We start from the raw sequence: 24,646 nt of genomic DNA on the forward strand, positions 1-24,646 counted from the left end.
GATGGTAGGGGGTGATAATAATAGGGAGAAGGAAGGGGAGAATAATTTTTGGAGCCCTTATGTGTCTGGCGTTCTGCTCAATGCTTTACTTACATTTTCTCATTTATTAAGTGAGGAAATTAAGTTTCAGAAAGGCTAACAACCCTCCCCAATGAGTCAGCCAATGATCAAACCCAGATTTCCTGACTCTCAGTGCCGTCTATTGTCCATTATATAATGCCGGCTGTATTAAAGACATTGCAGACATTTTAATTTCAAAAGTTTTTAAGTTTATAATTACAAAATCATTTCTATTAATACAGCTAAGTTTTTAAAGAAAAACTGAAGAGCTTTAGCCTTATTTTATCTGTTGCCCATATTCCCTGATAAAAATTGTTATTATTTTAATTTATTAAATTTTTACTTTAGTTATATATATTATCTCTATTCTCTAAGGTAAGAAAGGAAAATAAAATAATCTAATGTTACAAATGAGGAATCTGAGGCTCAGAATAATTAATTCTTCTAAGGAAGTCAGTTAAGTAACGGCAAAACTGGAAGTCAAGCCCACATCTGTTTGCCCCAAAACTCTGTTTTATTCTATTGTTGTTTATTAAAGAATAGCAACATCAAACAAGCTTGAAAGTTATCAATTTGGGGTATTATAGAAGCATATACACTGTTCTGTCTTTTGGCCTATTTATGTCTCATTTCTCCTTAAACTAATGTGAAGGGTAAAATAGTACAGTTTACTATATGTTTCTTTAAATTTGGGGGGCACCTAGGTGGCTCAGTTGGTTAAGCTACCGACTTCAGCTCAGGTCATGATCTCTAAGTTTACCAGTTCAATCCTCATGTCAGGGTCTGTGCTGACAGCTCAGAACCTGGAGGCTGCTTTGGATTCTCTCTCTGTGCCCTTTCCCTGCTCGTGCTATCTCTCTCTCTCAAAAATAAATTAAAAAAAAATTTTTTTTTAAATTTTATACTAGGCCTTTCCCCTCTTAAATGCTTGGAGAAAATGTACATAAAATTAGCATGTGGTCCTGGAGTAGATTTTACTCTAGGATGGAGTAAAAAAAAATTGGGTTGGGGGGTGGTTGGGAGGAAAGACCAAGAAATTGAATTAGAAATAAGAGCTTTCCTCAATAGGTCAGTTTTCCAATTCTCACTCTTTAAATGATACATAAAGATATTTCTAATGTTTCTTGATTTTTTTCTTTTGTTTCTGTAATTATGTGTTATTCACTCCTGTTATCAGTATGAAATTAAGGCAAAAACCATGACTCTAATCCCAAATCAAAATGACCTATAAATAACTCTTCCCGTACCTGCAATCAGGCTGCTTCCTTCACATTTTTCCAGGTTTGGGGGTGCCCAGCTGGATAGCCTGCTTCTGGATTCTTCAAACCCCGCTCGACTTCCTACCACATCCCAGTAATCACAGAAGAATCAAGGGTCCTGTCTTTAATTAGTTGGCCGTGTTAGTCTCCTGACTATTGCCAATGGGAGTAATCAGTAATCACTACTAACACTCCCAATGGGAGTAATCAGCTAATCAGTAATCAGTAATCATCAATCAGCTCACATGCTTCATTGATTCATTGATTGCTTCTTGATCACATTGTCTAGAAAACTGATAATGAGGTTTTTTTTTTCTTTCAAATGAATGCAATCTCCCTTTTCTTTATCCTTTGGAATATAGACATAATGATAAATATGAAATTACATAAAGTGAAATAACTTATTTTTTAAATTCAAAACTAATGAAACATCAATCCCTGTTAGAAAATGTAACCGTTATTTTGATAAATCTTATAAATCTTTTGAGATAAAGAAAACTTATTTTGAAAGGCCACTGTTAGCAGTGGATGCTGTCATTTTTGCTATTTTTTAAAAGATTCACCCACTCTACTAATTTCTTTTTGAAGGCAGTAGTAAACCATATCAGAGAAGAGTGCTTTTGGAAGCATCTCCCTTTGTTGTATGGCTGCTTTAAAGCATATTTGTACTTGCAGGATAGTATATTCTCTTAAATAAGCCCCCGATTTTCTGTGAATATTTCCCCCCCCATGGCCATGCAAACCGGTGCCTTCTTTGAGTGAAGTGAAATCGTGAGTTTACATAGTTGTGTTACATAGTTGCGTTAGGTTGACCCTGAATAGTAGAGCCCATTCAAGACCATGGTATTTGGAAGTTTTTAAATCCTAAAAATGTGTCCCATAAATGGTATGATTTAATTATACTCCAGATGTTTCATCTAAAATACATTTTCTGTCTTTTCCTTTTCACTCTTGTCCTCCCTTTTAATGATCCATCGGCCTACAGTGTCTTTACATCCAAAATGCAAAGCAGACAAGTCGGCATCTCAGGGAAGAACATGACCAAAAGCACCAGCATCAGCGGAGACATGTGCTCGCTGGAGAAGAACGACGGCAGCCAGTCTGACACCGCAGTGGGTGCCCTGGGCACCGGCGGCAAAAAGCGGCGCTCTAGCATTGGGGCCAAAATGGTAGCTATTGTTGGCCTCTCCAGGAAGAGTCGCAGTGCTTCTCAGCTCAGCCAAACGGGTAGGCATTTTTATGTTACTTTTGACTTCATGTTTGAGCTGTAATTAAAATACGTATTCTCTTCTCTTGCTCATTTCATCGCAGTAATTAATGGAAGATGACATGTTCCAGAGAGATGGGGCCATTTTAAGCTAGTTGACCTTTCTGCACATGAAACACTAACTTTGTTTTTCAGTGACCAATGAACCTGCTTTGAAGTGAACCTTGGCCCCCGTTCTTGAGACGTGTGTACAGTCTTTGCTCCTCAGGGAGGAGTTAAGCTGTGGTGGCGGGATTGCCTGTTGCTGATGCTTCATAAAGATGATCTGATCTGTGAGATATTTGCTTTCTTTAGGTTCCTCAAGAGGGAACCAGCCAAATTAATTTCCATTCCCAGCAAGTTACCGTCATGAAGATGACACCTCCTATGTTGTGTGAATAATGTAGTTCTTTTATTGCTGACAACCTAACTTCTTTTTCAGTTTGTAAGCAGCATTTACCAGTAGTATCAATTTTCTGACTGCAGTTTTTATTTTCCTGTTAAAACTTCAAGCAGCAATATTCTCCAGCAGCAGGGATGGAGGAATTTTCTGCTGATAGTGAAGATATTCAAAGCCTTGCTACTTTCAAATTCCGTTTCTAAATCACATCTGCAAAGATAAATTAGATACAGCACTCCTACTCCTACTCAGAAAAGCCACAGTTAGCAATTAAGAAATTTGTGAGTCAAAGCAACGTCTTTTCAAATGGTTGTTGATAATTAAACATTAAATCCCTGGTATCTTGGAAATAATAACATATCTTCCACTTAACAAACAAACAAACAAAAGCGTGTAATATGGTGTTTCTTTTACAGCAAATAAATTATAGGCAAATGGGTGAAATCTCATTTATGTTTGAATTACTAGGGTTCTAATACACAGAAATCAGGACAAAAATCTGCAACATAAAAGAATTTAAGGATACGTTAATTCCTGGACCCGGCTAACCTTGATTTTATGTAACTGTAACAGGGATTCTGGAATCTGAGTCTTATATATATATACTCTTATATTGAAATAGTTATTTGATGGTTTTCCTGATATTGTGGTTGTAACTCACTATGTTTAATGTGACAATTGACATAGGAACTTTTCATTTGGTGCTTTAAAATGTTACATTTTAATATAGAAATAATTATGCACATAGAGATCATACTTTAATTATTTTTAAATTACTTATGTTTATACATAATTAGCTATGTTGTACTAAAATGATAGATGTTGGCCTTTTGACATTGAAATTGAATTTTTTTGTATTTCTCTAGCGGTTAGAACTTCATTGCATTTTTTCCTTAAAATCTACAAACATCTGTAAACCTAAAACTTGTCTAAAAATAAAGCCTAAAGCCTATCAGTGAAAAAATTAAGAACCTGTAAAACACACATTAATAAGATTATAGAAGTTAGAGATAATGTGGTATTAAACTAAATAATCATTTACACTTGTTCAAGGTTTCTTGATAAATATTGACCACTTACTACGAGCCAGGCACACAGAGAGCAAAGATGGTTTTTATCATTGTAAAAATAAATATCATTGTACCAGTGTGGATTTTCAGACAAGACTGCTTACTTACCTTCTAATGAGTAGAAAACTCAGCAAAATGGGACCTTTCTAAAAAATAGTGAAATTATTCTGGATGATATCATACCAATCATTGTAAATAATAATTTGCATTTATAAAGGTATACGGATCAGTACACATGGCACATGCTAGTTTGTGTGTTCCTTTGCCTGTTGATTGTAAACTCACCTGTAAAGTCAGCATTTCTAAAGATTACATATGACTTGCTAGGGATTATAACTTAGCAGAAAATACATAGAGATAATAAGAAGACTCAGATTCTATTGCTTACTCTGAGTTATATGTGATAATCAAATATGACCTCTTTAAAAACCTACCCGACATATCTGACTCGTAGAATGTTCCTCTGACAAAAGAAATTAACACCTCCTGTTCTAACAAGGTTTTTATAAGATTTTTTTTTTTTAGTTTATAAGAAAATGCTTTGAGAACTTAAAATCATTTTGTTGGTGTAAGACATCATAGCCAATTTGGCCTCATAAGGGAATCAAGGACTCTGTTTTAGACATGTTGATTTTGAGATGCCTGTTTAGACTTCTAAGCGCAGTTGTTATATGGTAAGTTGGCTATGAGTCTAGAGCCTAGTAGGTCAAGGCTGAGGATGTAATTTAGGAGTGATCAACAGGTAGTACTTAAAGCCATGGCACTAAATAAGATTACTGTAAAGTAACTTGTATCAAGAACAAAACTAAAGAGAGAGTTCTGTGATATTCCAACATTGAGAAAGCAGAAGAGAATTCATCAAAGAAGACTTAAGAAAGAGAAGCCATTAAAAAAAGAGAGAGGGGGGCACCTGGGTGGCTCAATTGGTTAAACCTTCAACCTCAGCTCAGCTCATGATCTCACGGTTTGTGGGTTCAAGCCCCATGCCAGGCTCTGTGCTGACAGCTCAGAGCCTGGAGCCTACTTTGGATTCTGTGTCTCCCTCTCTCTCTGCCCCTCCCCTACTCATACTGTGTCTCTCTCTGCCTCTCAAAAATGAATAAACATAAAAAAGAGAGAGAAAGAAAAGGAAAGGAAAGAATATGGTATCTTGGACACCAAATGAAGGAAACATTTTAGAAAGATTTATCAATGTGTCAGGTGCTTCTGACGGGTCAAGTAAGAAGACTGAGAATTGACCATTGGATTTGGCAAGATGGGGAATTTGGTAAACCTTGACAAGCCTTGCAGTGGTGGACAAAGCCTTTTGGAGCAGGTTTAAAAAAATGGGAGTTGAGGTAGTGTCAGTAAGAATAATACCAAGAATAAAAATAAAAATATCTAATACTTACTGAACACTTTTATGTGCCGGGACTACTCTAAGCACTTTACATGTAAATCATTTAAACCTCACAATAATGTAATGAAGCAGGAATTAATTACTACTCTCCTCATTTTACGATTTTTTGAGAAAACCAAAATGAGCAGAGGGGAATAACTTCCCCAATTTTACCTAAGCTGAAAGAGTAGAAGTTGGAATTTGAATCCAGACAGTATGGATCTGGAGATTTCACTTTTTACTCTATCATAGTCTAGACCAGCATTGTCCAATACAACTTTTGGCAATGTGGGCAATGTTCTGTATCTCTCCTATCCAATATGATATGTAGCACCAGCCACACGTGACGAGCTTTTGAAATGTGGCTACTGTGATTGAGTAACTGAATTTTTTATTTTTTTTTTCACTTTTAATTTAATTAAATTTAAATAGGCATATATGACTAGTGACTACTGCGTTGAAAGTTTCAGATAGTAACAGCTCTTTCCAGGACTGTTGATTAAAAAAAAAAAAGGAAATATAGAAACAGGACCATAGCTTGGGAGCATTGAAGTCAGAAAAGAGTTTTGTTATTTTAGTGACAGGATACTTGTGGGAACAACTTAATAGTTGAAAGAGTTTTGGATTCAGAGCTTAAGTGGAAATCGGCGTTGTGGTCTGTGGTCACTCAAGAAATTATGCTCTTTAATTTTCATCTTGTAATAATTTCTAAGGTTACATGGGATTTTACATTTACTCTAATTATAACACTCAATAACTGTAATCATTTATTTATTTGTCTGTCTCCTGGCTAGACTGTTTTTTCTTATCTTATGTATCTTTCTCAGTGTCTGGTATAGTTTCAAATATAGTGATCTTCAGTGAAAAGCTCATGTACTCCTTGGGGTGCATGATTAAGTTCTCTGGGGAAATGGAAAGAAAACGATAGAACTTCTTTTCATTTTTTAACTTAAAAGACAAAAAATTAAGCATTGCTAATATTTAGTACATACTTCACCCTTGTGTTCATGGTTGGTCTGAATGTGTCAGATGGTCAGTGTTGCATGCCTTTCTGCAAGTGTTAGTTTTGTTAACCATCAGATAATGGGCAAGTGGCTTAAAAAGATTACTGCAAAGAAACTGTGGATTAAATGTAGTAGCTATTGCAATTGTGCAAAAAAGGTAGACCTGAAACTTTTATTCCTACTCAAGCTCTTCATCAGCCATTGATGAAGTACAGTGACACTCTTAAGATTTGACAAGAAGCTCACTGAAAAATTCTAAGTTATTGGGGGAGGCGCCTAGGAGGCTCAGCCACTTGAGCCTCCAACTTCCGCTCAGGTCAGGACCTCATGGTTCATGGGTTCGAGCCCCATGTCTAGCTCTGTGCTGACAGCTAAGAGCCTGGAGTCTGCTTTGGATTCTGTGTCTCCCTCTCTCTCTATGCCCCTCCCCTGCTTGCGTGTTCTCTCTCTCTCTCTCTCTCTCTCTCTCTCTCTCTCATAAATAAACATTGAAAAAATTTTCAAAAAAATAAATTCTAAGTTATTGAGAAGATTAATAAAAGATAGATTTACATCCACTATTATTAATGATGAACCCCTTACCCTGTGTTTATACTTTATATGGTCTATGGTATGTCTTTGTGAAGTTTCTTTTTCAATTATGACATCATTCAAAACAAGTATGAGAAAACCAAATTTGGAAGTAGACCTTCAAATTACTCTACTTATTGCTAACATAATGCCAGCTGCTATACTATATAAACTATATATATACTATATAAACCGTGATATATATAAAACCTAATTCAAAAGGACTTTATTTATTGGGCAAAAATATCAGTTCACTGCAGTTATTCCCAGTGGGCCAGTGGCCTTTCTGTGATCATTCAGGGTTTGAGACTGTTTCATCTTGAGGCTTTACCCTCTTCTAAGAACTTGGAAATACTCTCTATACGGCCAGCACACGCAACTTTTTATGCGAAAGAATTAGAATAGGAAATTCACGTCTGTTTGTATTTCATTGGCTACTGCTCAGTCACAAGGCTGAGTCTGGGAAACAAAAGGTTGGGAAATGTAGTTTAGGCAGTGCTCAGGAACAAGAAGAAGAAAGTTTGGTGAACACACCAACAGTTTTGAAAATTATAATGCCTATCACTGGAAACATTTTTCCTGAAAACATAAAGTCTTACTTTATCATTAGAAATAATGATTTACAAATATTTGTTGCATTTTGTTCTTTTAAATAATGTGTGTTTTATGTATTATACAACTATTTTAGAACATGTGTACCGTTGATAAAGAATTTTATAGGGAAATGGAGATGATATTTTAAAAGGTTTAAAACAACTGATCTAGTATATGTAATTCAAAAAGACCTAACACCACTATTCTAGTATGTTAAAGTTCTAAGTGAATGTTTGCTGAATCCATAGGTCTGTTAACAGAACTTGTACTAATGAAGAATAATAGAGATGTTAAATAGCAGTATTGCCTTTTCATGTTATTAGAAATCTCAAACTAACACTATAAGATATAACATGTTAAGGAGTTTAACGCCAAATTTAGGCATATTCCTCACTTTTGAAATTATAATGTTTTAGGGGCACCTGGGTGGCTCAGTGGGTTAAGCATCCAACTCCTGATGTCCACTCAGGTCATGATCTCACAGTTAGTGACATTGAGCCCTGCATCTGGCCCTGGGCTGATAGCATGGAGTCCACTTGGGGTTCCCCCCTCCCTCTCTGCCCCTCCTCCGCTCACACTCTCTCTTTCTTTCAATATAAAATAAACATTTAAAAAATTATAATGTTTTAGCATTTATAATACTACCAGCCCTTATAATTAAAAGTATTGATAATCATGCTGCTATTTATTCTTTGGTACTGAGTTCAAGGGGCTTAACTATAACAGATGAGGTAAAATATTTCATGTAAGTGAAAGCTATTATAAACGTGTTATGAATTGTGTTAAAGTACTTCTGTAGCAAGCTGGGGTAAACAAGTAGCTAAGAAAGATACCAGTTTTATTGTTAATGGAAATTAATTTAGCGTTTCTTAGATTTGGATTGAACTTCCCATCATTTGTTCTAAAAAGAAAACCCTTATTTTTATTTTCTTAATTGTGGTAAAATATGCATAGCGTAAAATTTATTACCTTCACCATTTTCAAATGCACAGTGCGGTGACAGTAAGTACCTTCCCATTATTGTGCAACCATCTCCAGAATGCTTTTAATCTTGCAGAGTGAAACTCTGCACCCATTAGAAACTCCCCTTTTGCCCTTTCCTCTAGCTTCTGGTAATGACCATCCCATATTCTGTGTCTGAATTTGACTACTCTGGGTACCTTATATAATAAGCAGACTCGCACAATATTTGTCCCTTTGTGACCTAGTTATTTCACTTACCATAATGTTCTTAACATCCTTCCATGCTGTGAGCATGTGTCAGAATTTCTTTCCTTTTTAAGGCTGAATAATATTTCATGGTACCTATATACCACATTTTGTTTATCTGTTCCCCTGTAAATGGACATTTGGGTTGTTTTCACCCTTTAGCAATCGTGAATTATACTGCTATGAAGAACACGGGTGTAAAAATACCTCTTCAAGATCCTGCTTTCAATTCTTTGGGGCACATACCCACAGTGGAATTGCTGGATCAGATGGTAGTTCTATTTTTAATGTTTTGAGGAACCGCCATTCTGTTTTCCAAGCAGCTGCACCATTTGACATTCCTGCCAACAGGGCACAGAGTTGTGGTTTCTCTCCTTCCTTGCCAACACTTGTTATTTTTTGATAACAGCCATCCTGATGGGTCTGAGGTGGCATCTCATTATAGTTTGGATTTGCGTTTCCCTGATGATTAGTGATGTTAAGCATCTTTTCATGTGCTTATTGGCTATTTGGATATCTTTGGAGAAATGTCCATTCAAGTCTTGCCCATTTCCTTAAAAAAAAAAAAAAAAAACCTTTTTATAATAGAAAAATGTAAGCCTGTTTTTCAGATTCTAAAGGATTATCTCTGTGTTAATAACAATACTTATTTGTTTGTTTGCTTATTTATTTATTTATTTTGAGAGAGACAACGTGTGAGCGGCAGGGGGCAGAGAGAGAGACAGGGAGAATTCCAAGCAGGCTCCACATTCAGTGCAGAGCCTGATGAGGGGCTCACTACCATGAGATCATGACCTGAGCCGAAATCAACAATTGGATACTTAACTGGCTGAGCCACCCAGGCGCCCCAATCATTCATAGCTTTTAAAACTTCAGTGTCCCAGGGGCTCCTAGGTGGCTCAGTCAGGTAAGGGTTCAACTCTTGATTTCGGCTCAGGCAATGATCTCACAGTTTGTGAGTTTGAGCCCTGAATTGGGCTCTGCACTGCCAATGCAAAGCCTACTTGGGATTCTGTCTCCCTGCCTCACTGTTTGTCCCTCCACCCCCTCTCAAAGTAAATAAACTTTAAAACAAGCTATAAATGATGACATAAATATATGTCACATATTTCTGAACATCTCACATTCTAGTGTTTTATTATTATCTATAGAAAAAATAAACAGAGCTCTTGAAAGCTATTGTTAAGGACCTATCTATTTAGGAACTATCCATTTACATCTACAATTGCAAATTATCTTGCATTATCCCTTCCCAAACCTAAAGATTACACTCATAGTCGAATTGTTAAAAATTTACTAACGAATTCTTATAGCATTATAATCATTTCCCTAAAGTACAAACATTACCATACATTTATTCATCTCACCAAGCAAACATTTTTTATCAACTACCCTATTTGCAAGGGAGGCATTTTGGTAGGTGCCAAGGAAGACGAAACTTGGCACATAGTCCTTACTCTTTTACAGCTTTTCTACTGAAGGATCTTAAAATCTCCCAGAAGAAATGAGTTGTAGGCTTGAGTAAATATAAAACAAAGTAGAACATGATGAGGACAAGCAAGAGGAACAGAGACTATCCTATAAGGAACTGTAGTGGAGTGGAGAAAGCAGATTGGCGAGTTTTCGAGTTCACATCTCCCGGCTCTGCTGCATGGACAAGTCAACCAACCTCTCTAAACTTCCGTTTCCTCAGCTTTAAAAATAATGGACTCTATCTCCCCACCTCTTGAGGTTGTTATGAGCCCTTCTGAAAGCACTTAAAGCAGTGTCCAATACCGTTAATATAATTATTAATATTGGTTCAGGTGTTAGTGCTCATAATATGTCATCGTTAGTGTGGCAGTGGAAATGATCACTCCCAACACTGATGCCAAGCTAGCAGTTGATCTAAGTCTTAAACTGTGGATAATGTTTAAACTGTGAGGATGCTGAGAACAGGGATGGACATTTCACACACGGGCAGTAGCAGACCCAGAGATACGGAAATGCTGTCTATATGAGAGTATTTGACACATGGTGGGAGATGAGCCTGGCAATGGAGGTTGGAGCCAGATAAGAAATAACTTAATGTCTGGGGTGCCTGGGTGGCTCAGTCGGTTGAGCATCCAGCTCACCTTTGGCTTAGGTCACGATCTCACAGTTCATGAGATCGGCTCTACGCTGATGTCATTGGCCTGCTTGGGATTCTCTCTCTGCCACTCCCCTGCTCTCTCTCTCTCTCTCAATAAATAAACATTAAAAACAACAACAACAACAAAATGAAAGAACTTAAAGTCAGGCTGGCGAGTTCAAGCCATAGAGTTGACAGTAGGGAGCCTTTGCAGGATTTGAAATATGGTCATGACAGTCAGAGTTGGAAAGATTTTGTCAGTAAGAAAGTCTAGAGATCAAGAATAGGAGACAAATTTCGTAAGACAATTAGTTTAGAGCCGAGATGAGGGCCTGATCAATGGTGTATCAAGTTTTCTATTGCTGCCATAACAAATTACCACAAATTTAGCAACTTAGTGCAGATTTACCGTTCTATCAGAAATATGAGTGAGCTCGGCTGGTTTCTCTGCTCTGTGTCTCACAAGATGGCAAGCAGAGTGTCATCAGGTTGGGCTTTTATCTAAAAGCTGAAAGGAAGACTCCATTTCCAAGTTCATTCGGGTTGTTGGCAGAATTCTATGCCTTGCCTGCCTAGGACCGACATCCCTTCTTTTACGGTGACCCCTGTCATCTTTAGGCTAACGATGGCATGTTGAATTTTTCTTGTGCTTCTGATCTGAGTACCCATTCTGCTGCATTTCTTTGTCCAGCTAGAGAAAATGCTCCACTTTTAAGGGCTTATATAATTAGATTGGGCCAACTTAGATGATTCAGGATAATATCCCTGTTTTAAGGTCCTTAACCTTAATTACATCTGCAAATTCCTTTATACCACATAACATAACATATTTTGAGATTCCAGAGAATAGTGCATGGACATCTTTGGGGACCATTGTGCCTACTACAAATGATAATTATGGAAAGATATTGAAAGGTGGAGGGATTCGAGAAATATTATAGATTTGTTTTATAAAAATTATTATTTACATCCTACTATTTGCTTCCTGGGAGTAAAGCAAAATAGAAATAAATGTTAATCTTCAGTTTACACTATCTGACCGAACAACACATACCAGTTGTTAAGCATATAATATTTTTTAAATATAAAATTCAGAAAATAATTTACCAGTTTTAAAGACATCATTAACAGTAGCATGAATTTGTTCATTTTAATATTCACAACTTTAGATGTATGCGTTATCATTCCCATTTTACATATCAGAAAACTGAGACTCAGCAGTTCCATGATGGACAGATCCACTCCAAAGCTGGTACTCTATGTGATCCCACTGTTGCTTAAGGAATGTTTCAAAGTTTTGTTGTTGTTGTTTTAATGTGTATTTATTCTTGAGAGAGAGACAGAGCATGAGCAGGGGAGGGGCAGAGAGAGAGGGAGACACAGAATCCGAAGCAGGCTCCAGGCTCTGAGCTGTCAGCACAGAGCCCGACGTGGGGCTCGAACCCACAAGCCATGAGATCATGACCTGAGCCGAAGTCGGACGCTCAACCAACTGAGCCACTCAGGTGCCCCTAAAGTATGTTTTTATAGGGACACCTGGGTGGCTCAGTTGGTTGAGCGTCCAGCTTTGGCTCAGGTCATGATCTCATCATTTGTGAGTTCGAGCCCCACGTCGGGCTCTGTGCTGACAGCTCAGAGCCTGGACCCTGCTTCGGATTCTGTGTCTCCCTCTGTCTGTGCCCCTCCCCTACTCACACTCTGTCTCTCCAGTAAATAAATAAATATTAAAAAATATTTTTTAAGTATGATTTTATAATTAGTTCTCTTCATATCATTGAGAGGAAGAAAACATTTCTCTTCAAAATAAAAACTTCGCAGGACACTACTTTTAATTTATTATAGGTTTTATTTAACTTAATTGGACATAATCTTAAAATCTGAATAGCCAAAGGCATTATACAGGCTAGTAATCAGCAAAGGCCTTGTAACTGTAAATAACTGTAAATAAAGGGTTTAATTGTAAGCTGAAAAGTACATACTAAGGAAAAGAAGTCTTTTTATTTCATTAAAAGTAAGTGTTTTAAGGTTTTTGAGCATGAGAGTATAAACAGAAATGCAATTTTCAGGTAAAGGCCATTTTTTTTGTAATTTTTTTTACACTTATTTATTATTGAAAGACAGAGAGAGACAGAGCATGAGCAGGGGAGGGGTAGAGAGAGAAGGATACAGGGAATTCTAAGCAGGCTCCAGGCTCTGAGCTGTCAGCACAGAGCCCGATGCAGGGCTTGAACCCACAAACCATGAGATCATGACCTGAGCCAAAGCTGGACGCTCAACCGACTGAGCCACCCAGGCGCCCCTGGTAAAGGCCATTTTTAAATGAAATTCCCATATACTCTGCATAGGTATATGAAGCTACTAGAAGTTTTTGTTTGGTTGGTTGGTTGATTTTTTTATTCAAGTGACTCTCATTCCTTTTATCTACTAGGAAAATTTCCAAAGAGACAGTTGCAGTTATTTCTTGCAATTTCCTAAAGCCCTAGGTAAGCAGTGTAAAATTCTACTAGGAGTAATGTTAGTTCATTTTTCGAACATAAAGAGAAACATAGGAATGTTAGCTCATCCTCCCCTTGGGCTTTGAAAGCTATTTTGTACTGCAGACTTCGTGGAATGAAACACACTATGGTAGAAACTAGCTTCCCTCTCTGATGCTGCTCTAGATGGACACATCCTTTTTATTGTAAGATTTTTTTTTTTAACTGACGCCCTCACTCACTGCCTTAGAACATGTTAACATTATATTGTTACTCAGTAAATATTTATTGAATTTCTACTCCGTGACAAGACACCATGGTATGTCATAAACAGGATCCTCTCTGTATGGTATTTATGTTCCAGTGGGAGAGACAGCCCTTAACAAATAAAGTAATAATAGTCAAAATGTCAAAGCTTGCCTTAATGGAAGTACCAAGTGGCATGAAAATATATCATAGCAGATAACTAACCTAGTCTGGCTCATCTTTCTGTCCGTCCTGGCTCTTGACAAATACTTTGCACATAGTAGAATTTCAACAAGTCCCGTTGGATGGTATAAAATGTCACACTGCCCTTCTGTCTTTGTTTTTGGGTTTGGCAATCTCTGCGTTGGTGAATATCGTCTACCCATCTGCCAGGGGGGTCAGTGTGGTTGTGTGCTTTCTGTTAAAAAACAATTGAAAGTCAAATGACCTTGGAAAAGACATTTAGAAACTTTATAGGTTCTGAATTTGTATACTGTGCATACCATGAGGTAGAGAAACAATGGGTGCTAGTTTAACTTAGAAGTATGCCTGACGTTGAAATAGTAGGAAAATGGATCTAGTGTATTCTAAGGCATTAAAGTTCTGCATTGACAGAAGAATAAAGAATGTAATTTCTGTAGCTTTTAGTCCAAAGAGTGGTTTTGTGTTTTATATGAGGATTCATTGCTTTTTAACTTGAGGCTTCGTAATCGCCTAGAAAATGAGAGAGGGACAAGAGCTAATGGAGAAGTACCAGATGAGGGGGGTACACACTCCGATAAGGAAGTTGGTAAGGGAGCATGTAATGCAGAAATAGGAAGGTGTAAGGACACAGAAATAATCCCAGAAAACCAAGAAAACCCCCAGGGGGCTGTGCCCTTAACTGAGGCATTTCTACAACACCTCTCAACCAAAACCTTACTTCCAAAGGAAATATAGTGGCCAGGAGTAGGAAGCCAGTGCCCACTACTCTCTTAGCAGACCCCTTCCAGTCCTGTTGACATTTGAGGTATCTCAATTGCTTGTCCCCTTTTGTTTTCATCCTTCTTCTGCCAGCAGTCATTTTATCCTGGAATTAGAGATATCTGTGTCAAAGGGAAGCAGGATGAACCAAAGGTTTCTGACTTGCTATCAGCCAGACTGAGTTGTTTTGTTTTTTTTTTTTCATTTATACAGTCGGTTGTGAAATTATCTTAATGGAAAGGACAGTCAGATAGAGTTCTATTTCACTCTGTTAAAATAGATTTAAAAAAAATAGACTATTTAAGAATCTGTTCATTTGACTTATTTTGTTTGGAAAATTACCCCCCCCCCCGAAAGGAGGACAGTAAAAATACTTCTACACAAATGAGAATGCATGTGTTTTGAAAACAAAATAGTAGATGAAATTAACAATAAGAAAGATGGCATATCAGGGGCGCTCAGTGGCTCAGTCTGACTTTGGATTTCAGCTCGGGTCATGAACTCACAATTCGTGAGATCAAGCCCCACGTGGCTTGGGATTGTCTCTCTCTCCTCCTCTGTTTCTTCCCCTCCCCCACTCATGCTCTTTCTCTCTCTCAAAATGAACTTAAAAAAAAAAAGGTTAAAAAAAAGAAACACAGCATACCATATAACTAAATACATACTATGTTTGTAGTCCATTTCTTATTTCTAACCAAAATGGAAAACTGAAATTTTTTCCTTCCTCAACGAAGTATAATACTTCTGCCTTCCCAGTTATGCAGCACAATGCACAATTTTAAAGCTATACATATAGGGTCTTCTTTTTAATTGTGTTCTACAGTTTAATCCCACTTATAGTCAAATCTTTTTCGTTTTATATTTTATGCTGATGAAGACCAAGTGGTTCACATGAATATTCTTTGTATATTCAAATAATTTTTCATATATTTAGAAGTGAATTGGCATTATTTTCTGAATTCTACAATCTCAGCTTCAATAGAATTACCTTACAAATTTTGCATACTAGATTATTCCTCTTTTTTTTTTTTTTTAAATTACTTAGAGAGAGACAGCATGAGTAAGGGAGGGGAAGAGAGAGAGGGAGAGAGAGAGAATCCCAAGCAGCTCTACACTGTCAGTGTCAATATGGGGCTTGAACTCACGAACGGAACCGTGAGATCATGACCTGAGCTGAGTAGGTCATCAAGAGTAGGATGCTTAAGTGACTAAGCCACCCAGGTGCCCTGATTATTCCTCTTTTTAATCCCTTCAATCATACTCAGTATTTCCTGGATGTGTATTTTTTTTTCATTTATCTTAATGTGTAGAAACTTATACTGGAAAAATATATAAAGATGTCATATAAAGATACTTATTTTTTCTGACTTTTTCAGGGAATATTTGTGTATATCAGTAAAATCTTATGCCTCTTTGCTTCATTTTGGTATTTTATGTTTGTTTTTTAAAGTTTATTTACTTTGTGCATGTGTGCAAGCGGGGGGGGGGGGAGGGGGGAGGGGGAGAGGAAAAGAATCTCAAGCAGGCTCCACACTGTCAGCACAGAGCCTGATGTGGGGCTCCATCTCACAAACCATGAGATCATGACTTGAGCCGAAATCAAGAGTCACACACACTTACCCCACTGAGCCACCCAGGCGCCCAAATCTTTGCTTCCTTTTGAATAAGAGAACTAGGTAAGGTCAGTTCGTTTTAATCTGCTTTATCTTCTTGGTCTTTTATGGTTGCTCATTTTTCTTTATGGGTTCTTGGTGTAATTTGCTTTTCTTAAACTAGTACCCATTGAGTTTTAATCTATTTCCAATGCAACATTTTAATATACTAAGGTCGGTTAAAAGTCCATTGTGTTTAAATACTGCTTAAAATTGTAAATAGATTATCAGACTAGCCCTGAGCACTTTTTAAAAAACTGAATTTAAAATACTCAGTCAATATGATTCACTGTACTTCTAATAAAGAAAAGGTGCTATGCAGGTACTATGGACTGTTGATAAATTATACAAATCATACACCCATTCTCAAAAAGCTTAAGAACTATTGGGGCAGATATGTTAGCACATTAGTGGCACACAATGCTGTGAGATTTCCAAAAGGTCCTTCTGATTGGAATGAGATTTTGAATGGCCTCTTAGGAGATTTGTGATTCATGCCAGAATTTAAAGACTTAGCAACATTTCAGTGAAATGAAAGAAGCATTCATGTCAAGCATAGGAAACTTTAGTAGTACAGGGTGAGTTCAGGAAAACGAAGTATGAGTCCAAGAAAGACCTGTGATATCATCTGACTAAAGAATTGGTTTCCAAACTTTTTCTAAGCCATTTGGAATCCTTTTAATATTTGGAAGAGTCAGACGATGATATAATCCGTAAGTGCATTCAGAGGGGAGTACGGGACTCTGAGGGAACTAAGCTGTGTCCGTGTGCCGGAAGCATAGAGAAGAACAGATAGATTTGAGACATAAAGCTAGAGAGTTAGGCTGAGGACAGATCATGGAATATCTCAAAAGTTATGTTCCGTAAATTGGAGTTTATCCTAAGATTATTTACAGTCACGCCAAAGGGAGAAAGACTAGAGGCAGGGAGACTAGAGGCAGTCTGGACTACCAGGTAGTAATGGGAAGGGAGGGCTGAAGAGGGATCAGATGGGGAGAAGCAGCAGGACTAGATAAGACTAGATAAGAGAGGAAAGGGAGAGAGGGCTCCAAGTTAATTTCTGAAAGCCTGTCTTGAGCAACCGGGTAGGCAAGTGTTTTGCTATTTACTGAGTCAGGGGAACCAGCTGAGGTTCATGGGGCTACTTTGATGAATACAAATATCTATTATTACTTACTGCGTGCCAGGCACAGTGACAAATGCTTCATATGCTTTATCTTCAGTGCGTTGTCTAATTTAATTCTTAATACGTATTAGCTTTTAAGATGTGAAGAAGGACAGATCATCAGGACTTAAGGAGGACATAAATAGTAGAAATTGGAGGCACCAGCCATAGAGAAGCAAAGGGGAGAAAATTCTAATTCAGGAGCTGGAGAACTATGAACCACAGACCAAATGTAGCCTGCTGCTATTTTTTTTTTTATAAATACGTTTTTTTAATTTGATAAAGTTTTATTGGAGCACAACCACATTTATTTATGTTTTGTCTATGGTTACTTTTGTGCTGCAGTAGCTCAGCTGGGTGGTTGCCAGAGAAAACCTTATGACCCACAAAGCCTAATCTATTCACCATCTGGCCCTTTACAGACAAAGTTTGCCAAGCCCTATTCTAGTTTGATTCTGGCGGGGATCCAAACATGATTTTAGCCTCCAAGATGAGAAAAATATTTTCATTTGAACATAAAGGGAGGGAAGTAATAGAAGATAGAAGAGAGGAAATGACTAAGTGTGAAAACAGACATCCAAATATTTTATTGGATAATTTGTAAATCTCAAAATATTAAATGTCACTTAGTTCAGCCAGCCTTTTACCTAATACTTAATTTTCAGTTCTTTCTAAGCTCCTAAAGGAGTTCTCTACTCTAGCTAAACTGATCTCATCAAAATTATCTAGTCAAGAGGCTTTTGCTCTAGTGTTGTGAGAGACTGGGTGCAGATTTCTACCAAAATAGCCTTGAAATTTTATCACCGTCCGTATATTTACCATCTAGCACATGTGTGGTGCTCTGTATAAAATTACCACCCCTGCTTTGAGTTCACTAAACAATACTTCTTGTCACTTCTGGTTTTCTTGTTTTATTTTATTTTATTTTTGATTAATATAACATAAGCATTTAAGATTGCAAAACAGGGGTGCCTGGGTGGCTCAGTCGGTTAAGCGTCTGACTTCGGCTCAGGTCATGATCTCACGGTCCGTGAGTTCGAGCCCCGCGTCGGGCTCTGTGCTGACAGCTCAGAGCCTGGAGCCTGTTTCAGTCTGTGTCTCCCTCTCTCTCTGACCCTCCCCTGTTCATGCTCTGTCTCTCCCTGTCTCCAAAATAAATAAAATGTTAAAAAAATAAAAAAAAAAAAGATTGCAAAACAAGTATAAGTAACCAATTTAATATTTATGTGTTAAAAGAAAAATTCCTGGAGTCAGTGTTCATTATCATTTCTCCATTTTATCCAGAATGCTATTGGAAGGACCTTGTTTCTTACCCTTTAACCAGGTTTTTGGATGTCTTTGCGATTTTGGCAATCTTTGAGAAAAATGACATAGTCATGGTGGTTAGGCCATGCTTCTTCCATATATGTACAGTTGGAATGTCCTATTCTTTGTGGATAATTTTAGATTAATGTTGACTACTACAGTTTATTTAAATGAATATCAGGTAATGTTAGTGAAGTGATATTCAAGGTTTTTTTATTATGAATTCAGTCACAAGAGTTTCGATGATGTTATGGAATGAAACTCTGTTTTAGATAGAACAAAGAAAAAAGTACAAACTATTGCTTTCTTAAAATTTTTACTACCATAACTTTTCGGATTTTTTAAATTGAATCTGATTCTAGGACTTAGAGTCTCATGGTCTAGAGACAATGGAATCAGGTAATGTCAAAAGAATATTTTGTATACCTGAATCTAATATAACACTATATGGTAAGTATATTGAGATTAAAAATAAAAACTGAGAAAAAAGAATATTTTAACCATGACTAAAAAAGTTTGGAATAAAGGGACTGAATAAGTCAAACTTGAACAAGGCTCTTGGGCTAGGTTTCCTGGAATCTTTTTGTGGGGATGAAGGTTAAATGGCAAGTTGGGAGTTTCTGGGGGTTACAAAGGCACATAGGGCTAAAAATTATTTTCTGGATGTCTTTTTATTTACTGTCGTATTCATTGTGGAAAAAGTGCTTTTTTTCCTTTAGCTAAACAGATAGAGACAGGAGTCTCAACAGGAAAGTAATGGGCATTTCCGGGAGCACTAACTATGTTCTAATTTATTAACTCTCCAATCCCCATATTTGCTCTTTGAAGAAGGGATTATGGCCCCTACTTTTCATTTCTTTTATGAAGAAACTCAAAGAAGCAATAGAAAGAAGGGTGACGGGGGTAGGAGGGAAGGAGAGAACACAATAAATGCTTTGAGCAAGTCCTACTAAAATCGTGAAGCAGGTGAATTGACTCCAGTAGTCTCCACTTTCTGTGCCCTTCCTTTCTATAGCTGATCCTTCCTGAGTATTTTCAGATTCTTTCACCCTTTTCTGTTCTCAGGAAATAATTACCTAACTCTCTCTTATTAAGATACAGAATAGGGGCGCCCGGGTGGCTCAGTCGGTTAAGCGTCCGACTTCAGCTCAGGTCACGATCTCGCGGTCCGTGAGTTCGAGCCCCGTGTCGGGCTCTGGGCTGATGGCTCAGAGCCTGGAGCCTGCTTCCGATTCTGTGTCTCCCTCTCTCTCTGCCCCTCCCCCGTTCATGCTCTGTCTCTCTCTATCTCAAAAATAAATAAAACGTTAAAAAAAAAAGATATAGAATAGTTGGAAGTATTTAAATACCCTCTATAAGTATTTCTATTTTCAGAATTGGAAAGCCTTAGGCTCCAGTAATGAGGCTGTAAAGGTGGAATTTCAGGCATCAGTTAAGTACAGAGTAAAGTTGGGAGAGGCAAAAGGTCTTCTATCTCCAGAATCATCCCCATAATGATTCTAGAATCTTCTTTCCATACCCAAGTGTACTGTTGAAGGGCTACCATTTTCTACCATAATCAAAAAAATGTGTTGTTTGCTAAAATACCATTGTTTTAGCATAATGACTTTTTGGTAACTTTTTTTAAAGTTTATTTACTTTGAGAGAGAGAGAGAGAGAGAGAGTGTGTGTGTGCAGACAGAGAAGGAGCAGAGAGAGAAAGAGAAAATCCCAAGCAGGTTCCACGCTGTCAGTGTGGAGCCCAACATAGGGCTCACACTCACAAACCATGAGATTATGACCTAAGCCAAAAGCAAGAGTCAGATGATTAACTGACTGTGCCACCCAGACACTCTTTCTCAGTAACTTGTAAGTTGTGGTAACAAACACAGAGACTTCTCTGTGCACACTATTGGAAATTGAATCCTTCCAAAACAGATTAAAACCTATTTTTCATGAAAGATGGATTTTGAATAGCAGAAATACCGGGAGAAAGAACAAGTAGAGAAAAGGGCACCATCATTAGTCATACAAAGCTCTCACCCCAAGGAGAAGTTCTTACTGTAAAGATTGAAGAAATAGCCACATCTGAAGCATCACTGAGCAGACCCAGTAATCTCTAGAGATCTGTGGCATGTTTTCTAAAGATACCCAGTCACTGATGGATGCTCTCTTCTTTCATTCTTGTTTCCCTCCAAGAGCAAAAGAATTGAGCCAAGCTGCATGCTCCTCTTTGTTCCAGAGCAGGCATAAAATCCGAAACTGTGTTCCAAAACCAGTCCAGCTTCTCAGGGTGGTAAATTTATTCTCTGTGTCATTTTGTGTCTCTTTCTCTGATACTTTTCTATCTATAGTTCCATCTGAGGCAGGGATTATAAGAACAATAGTTCTTGTCCCCATTGTTTCATATCTGTTAGTCTAACTTGCGTACATCTGTGCTAATTTGAATTGCCCCCTAGCAACATGTATTGCCTGACTTTTGGCTTCTTGGCTTGTACTGATTCATGGCCTTACCTATTATCTCCAGTTCTCCAAGTCTGGCCTGGCTTCCATTCCACACTCATCCAAAAAACTATAAAGTAATGGGTGGATTCCTTACCTGTTTTTCTTCGAGTTGTAGTAACACGCTGAATCAAGAACAATGGAGAAAATTTCTCTGATTGGAATATAACCTTGCACCACCACCATCACCATTATTGTCAATGTGTTTCTGCGCACTAGTTCCGGTCTGGCTTTAGATCAGAGTGGGCGATGGTTCATTCTCAGGCTTTAATTCTGGTTCTTGAACTGTTGTTTTACTTATTCTCTCTTCCTTGCTGTGAAAGTATAGACACTGTTTTCATAGTATCAGAAATAGTATCTCTGTAGCTATAGAAGAGAAAAGCCTTTCCATAATGAAGAGGAGACAGGTAAACATTGCATAATCATTTCCTCTTTAAAGAAAAAAATTAAACAGGAGTAGCTGAATGACCATCAGCTTACTTCCGCCAAGCTTTCTCGATATTTCTGTACTGTATAGAAGTTATGTGTACCTTTCAAACTTATATCTGAAGAGGACAATCAACACATGGTTGTGCATTGCTCCTGTCTTATCATTAGTAATCTTTACAAATATTTACTTACTAAACACGGTATGGTTATTGACATATGTAAGAGATGTAACAAATTCAATGAGTGATTTATATTGAAATGTGGAAGGGCCACCTACTCATATGCATAGAATGGTTCTATAAGTGAAAGAACTATTTATTTATTTATTTATTTATTTATTTATTTATTTATTTATTTATTTTGAGAGAGAAAGAGGGAGTATGCACACACGTGAGTGGGGAGAGGGGCAGACAGAGAGGAGACAGAGAGAATCCCATGCCAGCTTCCCACTGTCATTCAATGTGCAGCCAGACCCGGGGCTCCAGTGAGACACTTAACTGACTGAGCCACCCAGGCGCCCCAGGAGATAATATTTTTTAAAATTTGAATTACTGTTCTCACTTAATGGAATAAGGCAGGTATAAGGTCATTTCATGAATGTGAAACCAAAGCAGAAAGTGTTAAGTGACTTTCTTGAGGTCTCAGAGTAATATTAATAATGAAGCAAAGATAAAACCTAATTCGTTGTTTAATAATGTGATCATGCTGGCTTTGTACTGGGAAATTTTCTTTTTTTTTTTAAACAATTTTTGAAGATTTTATTTTTAAGTAATCTCTACACCCAATGTGGGGCTCCAACTCACAGCCCCGAGATCAAGAGTCGCATGTTCTCCTGACTGAGCCAGCCAAGCACCTGGAAATTTTCTTTTTAATTTGATAGCCACATTCTATATATTAGCTGTTTTCATAGGGAATACATTAGGATGGAAAAATTCTATGCCTTTTGTGTAATATCTTTACTTTTTACAGAACTAAGCTGACTCCTTGCTTAGTTAGATCTCACAAATATATTCTTAATAATTTCTAGCTTTTAAATGTCAGTCAGGACGAAGTGCTACTGAAAAGTTTTCCTAACACAAATGATTATAAGAGTAAATAAATTAAAATGCTTAAATGCAATCTCTTCAAATTAGCCACACAAGCAAAGAAGGAAGAATCACACTTTGTATGCATAGATATAAAGTAGTGACAGGCTAAGGCAAAGTGGTAGTTAGTAATAACGTCTCCATAATGCACTCCTGTTTGGGCCTTGCTTTCTTGGTTCTAGGCTTAGAGGAAGATATCAAAAGCTGCAGATAGGAATTCTGCTGATAGACATAAGGTAATAACAGACTACAGCAAGTGGTATTTACTAATGTCTCCATAATGCATTTCCCTTTGGACTTCATTATTCATCTTCAGGATTTGCCTGGCTAACCTCTAATTTTTTTTTAATTGAAGTATATTTGACACACAATGTTATGTTAGTTTCAGGTGTACAACATAGTGATTCCACATCTCTGTATTATACTCTGCTCACCACAAGTGTAACTACTATCTGTCATCATATGCTGTTACAAAACCATTGACTATATTCCCTATGCTGTACCTTTCATCCCTGTGACTTACTTATTCCAAAACTTGAAAGCCCTTATCTCTCACTCCCCTTCTGTCCTTTTTGCCCATCCCCCATCATCATCCCTTCTGGCAACCACCAGTTTGTTCTCTGTATTTATGAGTCTGTTTCTGCTTTTGTTTGTTTATTTATTTTGTTTTTAAGATTCCATATCTAGTTGAAATCATATGGTATTTTTCTTTCTGACTTATTTCACTTAGCATTATACCCTCTAGGTCCACTCCTGTTGTTGCAAATGACAAGATCTCATATTTTTTTTTTATGGCTGAGTAATACTCTATTGTGTATATATACCATATCTTCCTTATCCATTAATCTGTCAATGGACATGGGTTTGCCTTAGCTATTGTATCATATCTTGGCTTTGTAAATAATGTTGCAGTAAACACAGGGGTGTGTATGTCTTTTCATATAAGTGTTTTCATTTTCTTTGGGTAATATCCAGTAGTGGAATTACTGGACCATATGGGAATTCTATTTTTAATTTTTTGAGGAGCCTCCATACTCTTTTCCACATTGGCTCACCCAGTTCTCATTCCCACCAAAAGGGCATGAGCCTTCCTTTTTCTCCACATCCTCATCCACATTTGTCATTTCTTGTCTTTTTTGTACTAGCCATTTTGACTAGTAGGAGATCTATCATTGTAGTTTTGATTTGCATTTCCCTGAGAATGAATGATGTTGAGCATCTTTTCTTGTGTCTGTTATCCATCTGTATGTCGTCTTTGGAAAAATCTCTATTCAGGTTCTCTGCCCATTTTTAATTGGATTATTTGTGTTTTTTGGTGTTGAGTTGTATAAATTCTTTATGTTTTGGATATTAACCCCTTATTGGATATGTCATTTGCAAATCTCTTTTCCCATTCAGGAGGTTGCCTTTTTGTTTTGCTGATAGGTTCCTCTGCTGTGCAAAGCTTTTTGTTGTGGTGTCATTTCAGTAGTTTATTTTTGCTTTTGTTCCCCTTGCCTGAGGAGACATGTCTAGGAAAGTGTTGCTCTGGCTGATGTCAGAGAGATTACTGTCTGTGTTTTCTTCTAGGAGTTCTTTTTTATTATTTTTTTCTCAGTAAACTGTAAAGTTAAAACTGCATTAAAATGTAAACTAATTTGGGGAGAATTGGCATCTTTGTAATATTGATTCTTTCTATTCAGAATCCTAATAGGTCTCTCCATTGATGTAGGCCTTCTTTTCTATCCTTCAGTAATATTTTGTAATTTTCATCATCTATCTTCAAGACTTAATTTGTTAATTTCTTTTCTAGGTATTTTATAACTTATGTCACTATGCTAAATATCATATTTTTTTCTGTTAAATTTTCTGTTTACTTCATGTATTTATTTATTAAAATTATTTATTTAAATTGTGTTTTAAATATTCTGTCAGGCCACCTGACTGAAATCTGATTGTACTCCTGT

The 24,646-nt window shown here is 37.2% G+C and overlaps 1 protein-coding gene across 5 annotated transcripts in view; it reads left to right on the forward strand.

The window, feature by feature from the left end:
- RIMS2 (regulating synaptic membrane exocytosis 2) overlaps nt 1-24,646 on the forward strand; it is a 601,992-nt gene that overhangs the window by 510,779 nt on the left and 66,567 nt on the right. For all 5 annotated transcript variants that reach the window (XM_042972687.1, XM_042972686.1, XM_015534713.2 and 2 more), the window contains one exon: nt 2,305-2,546. In XM_042972687.1, the coding sequence (XP_042828621.1) occupies nt 2,305-2,546 (242 nt within the window). The remainder of the gene's footprint in view (nt 1-2,304; nt 2,547-24,646) is intronic.

Source organism: Panthera tigris, chromosome F2 (assembly GCF_018350195.1).
Source record: "Panthera tigris isolate Pti1 chromosome F2, P.tigris_Pti1_mat1.1, whole genome shotgun sequence".
Classification (NCBI taxonomy): domain Eukaryota; kingdom Metazoa; phylum Chordata; class Mammalia; order Carnivora; family Felidae; genus Panthera; species Panthera tigris.